The 10292-nt window shown below is 39.3% G+C and overlaps 1 protein-coding gene and 1 pseudogene across 1 annotated transcript; one reads left to right on the top strand and one right to left on the bottom strand.

Annotated features, from left to right (window-relative positions):
- Nucleotides 1-669, bottom strand: LOC149165133 (uncharacterized). Its single transcript, XM_089429720.1, has one exon. It carries the CDS (start codon nt 667-669, stop codon nt 1-3), a length of 669 nt encoding a protein of 222 aa, XP_089285846.1.
- Nucleotides 670-4977: 4308 nt separating this feature from the next.
- LOC149165132 (chaperonin CPN60-2, mitochondrial pseudogene) lies at nt 4978-8004 on the top strand (annotated as a pseudogene).
- The last annotated feature ends 2288 nt before the right edge of the window (nt 8005-10292 follow it).

The following is a 10292-nucleotide window of genomic DNA, read 5'->3' as shown; positions in this document are numbered from 1 at the left end:
TTAGTTATGAAATAAAGTCCAAAAAAAGAAGTTGATTTTTGGGATGCTAAAGCTGTCCCAAATCTGCTTCCAGACAGATCCCTGATGTGGTGAATCTTGCTTGCTTTGCAATTGATGGTATCCCTGGTTTGCTGTATATACTCCATTCTTGCCCCATCCCCAAATGTCCTCCTCATCAATGTGGACTGGAGCAAAATCAGCGATTTCTTCAATGAGGACAGCGAGCTGGTTTTTTAACTGTTCTGGAATTCTGGGCCATTTCCATCTCAACCAATTGCCTTTACTGTCCCATTCTGATAAATCCTCTATTTTTTTAATACCTCTTGCTCGGAGCCAATCTCTGATCTCGACGATCTCTGTTTTTTGGTTTAGCGGCTGATGTCCCATTATGCGGTCTTTCCATAGATTAGTATTCTTCCCATTGCCCGGAATACGATATAATTCACTTCTGAAAAACTCTATTCCTTTGGCGCACAGTTTCCAGGCCTGCGTGCCTTTAGGATGCTTCTCCGGTTTATGATTCATGATGGATCGATTCTTGAGATATTTCTCGTTAAGGATCTGGCTTACAGGATGGTTGGGCTCCACGCATAATTGCCATAGCAATTTGCATCCCAGGGCCACGTTTGCAAACCCAGGGTCGCGCACCTGAAGGCCTCCTTCCACCATCGGCCTTTTAACTGTGTCCCATTTGATTAGATGGAGTCGGTTGCTGTTCCCTCGCCCACCATTCCACAGAAAATTGCGTATGTACCTTGAGATTTGATCGGAGATGTGTTTGGGTGCCATCATCAGAGCCGCTTGAAATGTTGGCAATGCTGAGAGGATGGATTTGATTAAGATGAGTTTGCCTCCTGTGGATAACCAGAAGCCTCCCCACGCTGCTATCCTCTTCTTGTATTTTGCTATTACTTCGTCCCACAGGTGGTTCCTGTTTGAGCCCAACGTTATAGGAAGTCCTAGATATTTGATTCTTTCCCATTCCGCATACCCTTTGTATCCCTAGTCTTCTGCGATTTTCCCTATTGAGTGCTGGTCTATGTTCCAACCATAGACTGCACTTTTCTTTTCACTTACTAGAGCGCCCGTGATGTTGCAAAACTTCTGTATATGGTTTTGAATGCTGATGCTATTCTTGAGGAGGCCCCCCCCAGTAGGAGCGAGTCATTAGCGAATAATGCATGGTTCATTGGTTCTATGCCTTTCTCTATTCTGATCCCTGGTATACAACCTTTTTGTTTTTCCATAGTTAACTTTCTACTTAAAGAGTCAGCCATTAGAATGTAGAGGAAGGGTGAGAGGGGACAGCCCTGTCTCAGGCCCCTTGTCGCTGGGAAGAAGTTTGCAGGTCTGCCATTTATCATTGGTGCTATCCATATCTTCTCCAGGCAGGCTTTAATTAAATCAATGAAATTCTGGTTGAAGCCAAAAGTTGATAGAACCCTGTATAAAAAGGATCTATTTACTCTATCAAAAGCATTGCACATGTCCAGTTTGATTAACATACCTTGTTCTCTACGCAGCTGACTTGAATGCAGAGCTTCCTGCACTTGGATGACATTGTCCAGGATGTGTCGTCCTTTCACAAAACCTCCTTGTGCTGGAGTAATTAATTTTTGGAGTAATGGTTTGATTCTATTTGCCATCAACTTGCCAAGTATCTTGTAGGATGAATTGCATAAAGAGATAGGTCTGTATCTATCAAATGTGCCTGGATTGGCTTCCTTTGGGATTAGAGCGAGGAAAGTTGAGTTTATGCCACCTCCGACTTTTGCCTTCCTCATGAAGCCCTGGACCATTCTCATAAGATCAGTTTTGATTATCTCCCAGCAGATTCTGTAAAAGTGGATTGAAAATCCATCAGGCCCGGGGGCTTTATCTGGCTCCATGGACCAGACTATATTTAATATTTCTTCTTCTGAGGCTGGCCTTAAAAGAGTTTCATTGTCATCTGAGCTTACTAGCTGGGGAATATTTGTGAGGAATTCTTCTATGTCCTCCTCGCTCCCATCTTTTCCAGCGCTGAGAAGATTTTGGAAATGATTTACTGCTGCCTCCTTGATCTGTTCAAATCCTCTACATACCTGTCCACTGGAAGTAGTAATTTCTGCAATGTGGTTTCGCGAGATCCGTGCCCTGTATTGTCTATGGAAATATGTTGTGTTCCTGTCCCCTGCTTTGAGCCACAGGCTGCGGGATTTTAATCGCCAGAATTCCTCCTCATTTCTAAAGGAGCTGTATGCTTTCCTTTGGGCATATTTTTCTTTGTCTAGATCTGTGGCTGAGATGGCTTTCTCTTCCAGCCCCAATTGAAGTTCTTCCAACTGTTTTGTTGCTTCTTTCCTCTGGCTGGTGGGGGAGTTGGCGTCTTTCTTTATCCATTCTTTGAGTGCCTTTTTGGTGTTCTTAATTTTTTGCTCCCACACATAGCTTGGGGAGCCTAAGATATCTTTTTCCCAAGCTGTTTGTACAGTTTCAAGAAACCCCTCTCTTTTGACCCAGAGGGGACTAAATCTGAATGGAAGAGGACCGAGGTCTTCTTCCTCCTTTATGCGTAGAAGAATTGGCTTGTGGTCCGATGTTAATTTTGGCAGGATCTTAGAGAAGACTATTCTATTGTCCATCATAATTGCGCTGCTGGCGAGGAATCTATCTAGCCTTGCTGAAATGTGTTGTTCCCCTGTTCTATTATTTGTCCAAGTGTATGCTCCTTTCACCGGCTTAAAGTCAACCAAGTCCCATGACTGGATGAGATTTTCCACAGTGAGGAGGAAGGGATCTCTTGTAGAGGATCCTCCTCGTTTTTCTTTTGGATCTAGGATTATATTCAGGTCTCCTCCTATGATTATATTCGTAGGGCTGCATTGCTCTATGTAATCTGATAGGGTTTTCCAGCACTCTTTTTTCTCCTCATAATGCACCGGGACATACATATTAAACAAATCTAGTTTAACTTTGCCTACTGTGTGCCATAGTTATGTATATATCCAATGTTGAGTCTCATGTATTCTGCTAAGGGTGAATAGGTTCTTTGACCAGAATGTGCCTATTCCTCCAGCCGATCCTCTTGCACTGATTACCTTCCCTGAATCAAATTTCCATTTGGTGGTGCTGGTATTTAGAAGGGTCTCCCCTTCTATTTTGGTCTCTTGGAGCATGAGTACGTCTATGGGTTCCATTTTCATTAAGTCTTTGATGGCCTCTGCCTTATTGGGGTTACCCAGACCCCTGCAGTTCCAAGATACCAAATTCAGGTTCATCATTTACAACTTGTTGGTGTGGGGCCTCCTCCCTTGGATGCCCTTGGCCTGATATTCCTTCCCAGAGTCATTTCTATAGTAGCTTGACTTCCTAGGGTTTTTTGCTTTTCTGATTCTTCTTCCCTTACTTCCTTGTTTGATCTCCTTCCAGCTCGCTTGGATGGCCTTTCTTCATCATCCGAGGAGCCAACATTTTCTGTCTTTTTCTTCTTCTGCTTAATTATGTCTGCGTATGAAGGAGAAGAGTTATTGCTTGGATTCGGATTTGATGTGTTACCTGGATCTTGAAAATCGTTGTCTTTGTGCTGGGGTGGATCTTCTTTCTCTTTCTCTAGAGGCTCTGAGGGTGGTGTGAGAGATTCGAAAGGGTTTTTGTCCTCTGCTGCACTGGTGACTTCCTTGCTCCCGGCATTTTGTTGACTTTCAGTTTCTTGTCCTGATTTGTTCCCTGTCTCCTTGCCTTTGTTTTTGTTGTTCTGCCTATTATTTGCTGCTTTCTTTACTTTCTTCCATTGCTCTCCTTTTTCTCTCTCTGTGGTTTCCTCATTTTTCTTCTTACAATATCTTGCGAAGTGTCAGTATTCGTGGCAGTATCGACATTTGAATGGAAGCTGCTCGTAGTCTAGTTCTTGAATATGCGTCCATTCTGCCACCGAGAGCTTGATGGCTTCAGGGAGCCCGATTTCTAGGTCAACCTCTACGCAGATTCTCGCACAGGAGTATTGATCCTTCCTTGGCGCCTGATCTATATATCTGCCAAGTGCATTTCCAATAGATTGCAACGATTTCTGGCTCCAACAATGGAGGGGAAGGTGAGGAAGGCGCACCTAGACTGGCACTGCCTTGGGCACATCTTGGGATGGGTCGAAGTCGGGGGACCATTTGTTCAGGTACAGTCCTTGAGGGCCCATAAAATATGGCCCGTTTCTGAAGATCAGGCTTCTATCTTTTGCATTTTCGAACACGAACACAAAAGAACCCTTGCCCACGAAATGACTTTTTATTCCTTCTTTGACCAGGGGGATCCAGTTGCGCTTTACCCATTCTTCAACTCCTTTCGGGGAGGGCCATAACCCTGTGAACTGACCGATTAGTCCTCTTTCGGCGAGATTCAGTGCTGATCTGCATGTGTCCTCCACCGGCAAAGACACCGTTGGAATGCTTCCCAGTTTTTTAACAAACTTGAGCTGAGGTCCGGAAGGCTGACGTTTTCCTGAGGCTGCCACCAGAGCACTGAATGCCTGCAGTTCTGATGGGGTTTCGGAGCCATCGCCCCGTTCCATGTCTGAGGTTCCTCAAGGGTGAAACCAGCCCGAGTTAAGTCGTAGACGGGGCCCCCATACGAGGGCGATGCCGATTTCAGCCGATCCGCAGGTCGCTACCAACCTACGCCGCTCTAGATAGGTCTCCTGCTTGCCTGATGCGCGCCTAGGAAGAGTTGCAGAGCTCCCGCGCACGTTTCTGTGAGTTCTAATCTTATATCTTTTCTTTAATAACCTATATATATATAACCTAAATTTAGCTCTTGGATACATCATTAAGATCTAAAGAATATCTATTGACGCATCCCCTGATGATGGACTCACTTGGTAGTCTGAAACGTTGGGTTCACAAAACTCTATAACAAGTCATTCCTCCTCTATTAAAAAACTATCCTCAGCTGTATGGGTTCATTATTTAACAAAGTAAATTGTGTTGAATTTACATCTTATTCAATATGTTACATGTTTTAACCACTTTATCTATTAGATGTAATATTGAAATAAGTGATCATTTTGATGTGAAGTATGTGAATTATTAAGAATTTCAAAAAAATATAATAATGTTTTAATTAATTTATTAATTTAAAAAAAAATAGTTTCTTTTTTAGTCAAAAAAATTAGAATAAAATTATTGGTATTGCTAATTTATATTATATTTATTTAAATGTTTATAAGATTTGAAATCATTACAACAATATTTATGAAAACATTATCATATTTCTAACTCAAATTTAAAATTAAATAAAAAAATAACAATTATTCCACTTAACCACCAAAAATAACCTAATTAATTGTTTAACTATTTTATCTATTAAATATAATATTAAAATAAATAATAACTTTGGTGTAAAATAAATATATGAATTAGGAAAAACTCCAATATTACTGACTACGGATAAAAATGTTACTAGCCTTCAACAACTCTTGAGTTGGGCTATTATTGATAAAAACGAAGGTGATATATATATTATAAAACCACATATCTACACTAAAACAAAGCCCAATTGTGATAAAATTAAAATGAGAGTATTTATTTATATTGAAAGGAACTCCTTTTGATTGAGAAGAATCCACAAACAAGGAAAATCACTAATGAAAACTATAAGTGAGTGGGTAGTATATATGTGCCTAAAACAATCTAGGCAATGAGGCATAACCCTTCTCCGTTAAAAAGGTTTATATTCCATTTTAGTGCTATAATATTGTTCATAAATATTAAGCGGTTTAATATTTTTTCATAAATATTAAAGATATTTTCATCTAATTTATTATATTTTTCACTATTTTCATCATCCAACTTATCATATATTTTTATATAAAATATATATTTGTATATAAAATAGTTATCTAAATTGTGTCTTAAATCCAAAAGACATAATTTCCTCGCTTGTTTACTTCACTATGTTGATGACCACTCAATATTTTAATTCACATTGATCATCAATAATAAGTGTCGGAGGCAGTGGTAGTCTCTGTCGGGTAGTCAAGCCAATAGTAATTTTTTAAATTATAACTTTTAATTAGAATGAGCAACAGAAAGCTTTAATTACAATGAAAATTTACTTTTTTTTCAATCTCTCTAGCATATTATATTAAGCTAAACATAGTGCTGAAGTAAGGTTTGTCTTTCTAAAAATTTGTTGCTTATTTTTTTGGTTGTATTTTAGGTGAATTAGCTTATTTTATGGTGTTTTTTTTGTTTTTTGTTTGTATTTTTAGTGTTTAATCTTGAATGTCACGACAAGGCAGGAAGCAAGAATCCATTGCACCAAAAAAACAAAACAATTCTCGAAATTAAGGAAGTAAAGCAAAAGATATCAGATTTGGAAGTAAAGCAAAAGATATCAAATTTGGTGTTGAATCTAGAGCTGCACTGTTGCAAGGTGTGGAACAACTAGGAGATGTTGTAAAGGTGACAATGGGATCAAAGGGTCACAATGTTGTTATTGAACACAATTATGGTTCTCTAAAAAGGCATCTTTATGTTGATTGTTGATTCCCCGAATATTCGGGAATCAGACATACATGGGCGCGGTCAATTATTTAACCGCACCCATGTCCGTCTGATTCCTAAATATTCGAAGAATCAACAATCGACATAAGCTCAGGGCTCCAAAAGCAACAAAGGATGGTGTTACTGTGGCAAAAAGTATTAAGTTCAGTGACAAGTTAAAGAATGGTTGTACAAATATTGTGAAGCAAGTTGCCAATGCTACAAATGATGTTGCAGGAGATGGCACTACATGTGCGACCATCCTTACTCCTGCAATATTCACGAAAGGCTGTAGGTCAGTTGCAACTGGGATGGATGCAATGGACTTGAGATAGGGCATTAGCATGGAAATTGATGCAGTTGGGGCACATTTGAAAAGTTGAGCAAGGATGATAAGCACATCCGAGGAAATTGTACAGGTAGGCACCATCTTAGCAAATTGTAAAAGGGAAATTAGTGAACTGATTGCGAAAGCAATGAAAAATTTGGAAAGGAGGGAGTCATAACTATTGCAGATGGGAAGACATTATACAATGAATTGGAGGTTGTTGAAGGAATGAAGCTAGACAGAGGCTATATATCTCCGTATTTTATCACAAATGATAAGGCCCAAAAATGTGAATTAGAGAATCCTCTAATTCTGATACATGAAAAGAAAATTTCAAATTTGAATGCAGTTGTCCGAGCAATGGAGCTGGCCTTGAATAAGCAAAGAGCTCTTCTAATTGTTTCTTAGGATGTAGAGAGTGATGCACTAGCAACCCTAATTCTAAATAAAAATTCATGCAAAGCTCCAGGATTTGGAGAAAACAGAAAAGCCAACTTGGAGGATCTTGTTGTACTTACTGGTGATCAAATGATTACAAAAGAACTTGGCATGAAGCTTGAAAAGGTTGAAGCTGATATGTTTGGTTCAACAAAGAAGGTAACTGTATCAAAGGATGACACTATTATTCTTGATTGAGGTGGTGATAAGAAGGCTATAGAAGAAATATGTGAGCAGATTCGGGCCGTCATTGAAGCCAACACAACAAACTATGATAAGGAAAAGTATCAAGAGAGGTTGGCAAAGCTTTCAGGAGGAGTTGCAGTTTTGAAGATTGGTGGAGCTAGTGAGGCAGAAGTAGGGGAGAAGAAGGACAGAGTTACAAATTCCTTGAATGCCAATAAGGCAACAGTAGAGCAGGGTATTGTTCTAGGAGGTGGCATTGCTCTACTTCATGCGACAAAGGAGCTAGAAAAACATGAGACTACTAACTTCGACCAAAAAAATGGAGTGCAAATTATTCAGAATGCATTGAAGATGCCTGCATACACGATTGCTGCAAATGCTAGTGTCAAAGGTGCAGTGGTTGTTGGGAAATTACTGGAGCAAGATAATCTTGACCTTGGCTACGATGCTACCAAAGGATTTCTTCTTTCTTCTTTCTTCTTTCTTCTTGTGTTTATTATTATACCATTTATTCAAAGACCATATCGTGTACATTAGAACCAGCTATCTGAGTTTTGGTGAAGAGGATGATAGAGGCATAGATAAAAGAAAATATACAAGAAATTTAATAAAGTAGCCAAGCCAATCAGCGACCTCTTGACAATTCAATCCTTTCAAGGAATGTGAAACTCATATCCAACGAGCACCTGATGGATCAAATTAGACAGTTCAATCCTTTCAAGGAATGTGAAACTCAGATCCAACGAGAACCTGATGGATCAAATTAGAGGAACTGATTTATTTGTAACTTATGGATCAAACAAGGATTTCAATTGCAAGAATATAAAACTGTCTGACCTGTTACACAGTATTTATTTTTCTTGTTGAGGTGTTTTTTTTAATAAAGTAATAATGAATGGTTTGAAATACTTAATTTCTCGAAGAACCAACTTTGAGCATAATCTTAGTAGTGCTAAACATGCATTGTATCATAAGCGATTGCATTATTTCCTCTCTGAATGATTCACTCGAATAACCAACTTTGAGCATCTTCAGCATGAAACCTGCATTGTTTATAGAGATCGATTCTAAATCTCATTACCAAAGGACGCGATGGCTGCTAGACTTGGCCAAATGACAAGACGACACAGACGACAACCTTCCACTAACCAACAACCCCATCTAACGCCAAGTAGAAGGCCATGGATTCCCCCCTCAGTGGTGGCATAAAGCTTGCCTGGAATAAGAGTTATCGCTACCATAGGATATCTGGAGACCAATAATTCTTCGACAATTCTGCAACTATGGTAAAGGAATTCTAGTAAAGACTGAGTCATTCCACCAGAGCATGGAAATTATGGTAAGAAAAATTATAACTAGAAATAACTAGATGTTGGAAGTAATGCTTCCATGTCATGTGTAGTTGTCATTAGGAGTTACGAGGAGTCACTCTAGAAGTCATCGTTTCCAATGTGTGAGTTGTAATGGTGATCTGGTTGTGTCGAAGTCAGTAATTTGTGTCTTATATATTTGTACCTGTAATGATCAATAAAAATATCAAGTGAGATTTTTGTCCCTGTAATGATCAATAAAAATATCAAGTAAGATTTGTGTTGTGTGTAATCGCTCTCTTCTCTCTCGTCTATTTTCTAACATGGTATCAGAGCCAGTTCTGGCTTAACTCCCTCAAGGGAGAGCCAGGAATATGTGAGAGATTCTGAGTATTATTGTTTCTGTGTATATATTAGTATAGATCTATGTATTGTGTGAGTATAGTTTGTGTATAGTTTGTTCTGTGGAGTGATTGTTGTGAGCTAGCGGCCTTCAATAGTAGATTTCTTTGTGAGCCACCGATTGGATCCCAAACCATCGCAGAATTTCTGATGAAAAGAGGATCGTGCTTTCAAGAATGGTGATCGGTCCCATGAGCTTTTCTAGCATTGTCACGATTGTGGATCTTGGATCCGTGTGAGAGAGGAAGAGATCGTGGATCGTGGATCTGTCGACCAATATTTTGGCCGAAATATACGCGTCAATCGACTGTGCTGCGGTGGAGAGTTTCATGCAGGGTGATTTTCTTAATAATGGTGTTTTCCAATCAGATCCTCGCAGTGGGATGTTTCACAGCCGATTCATCATATTTGCAATGATCTGCAACTTTGACGTCAATGGTTATGTCGAGCGTATGGAGGTTCGATCTCGTTGGAGGGCATGCATTGCTGTCAAAGGAGGCGTCTCACGCTTATGATCGTATCACTTATGAGATGCATGGTTGTATGGACTTAATTTCCCACTGCACGTCGCTTCAAGGAACAATAAGATGAATTTATTTCATTAGCTATGTATTTTAGCGGCATGTGCTAGTAGATAATAACCGGCATAGAAAATGAGTGTAAGGAGGCCACTCGCTGAATATGGAATTTTATTAATAATTAAAGACCCTACATCATCATGGTCATCGAATACTTTAATCCATGAGCCAACAACTGTCGTGAGCCACAAAGGGTTCTTGCGAAAGATTGATGCAAGGTTGATTTAAGAAAATCTGAAGTGGGTTTATTTCAAACAGTTGCCAACTAGAGAAATGATGCAATGCTGCAGAGGTTTCATTGGTTAGCTCCACATTCTTTGGCTATTGGGAAGATTTTCTTTGAATATGTCAAATTAGTTATATTATTTAAAAAAAAAAAGTCTGAGTTGACAAAAAAATATTGTGTGTTTTTTATTGGTTATAAAAAGCGTTGATGGTTCTTAAACTGGAAGCTCCGATGTCCGAAACGTCAGTTTTTGTGTTTTCGTAATTTTGGTTATAAAAAGGGTTGGTGGTTCTTAAATTGGAAGCCTCG

The sequence above is a fragment of the Pinus tabuliformis genome, chromosome 5_1 (genome assembly GCF_031772625.1).
Source record: "Pinus tabuliformis cultivar Carrire ecotype Pingquan chromosome 5_1, CPIR1, whole genome shotgun sequence".
NCBI classification, from domain to species: Eukaryota; Viridiplantae; Streptophyta; class Pinopsida; order Pinales; family Pinaceae; genus Pinus; species Pinus tabuliformis.
This window is presented reverse-complemented; position numbering and strand designations above follow the sequence as displayed.

Bases quoted from the DNA above. Each gene is read 5' to 3' on its own strand.
- LOC149165133 (XM_089429720.1), bottom strand. From the start codon at position 669: ATGGTGGAAGGAGGCCTTCAGGTGCGCGACCCTGGGTTTGCAAACGTG.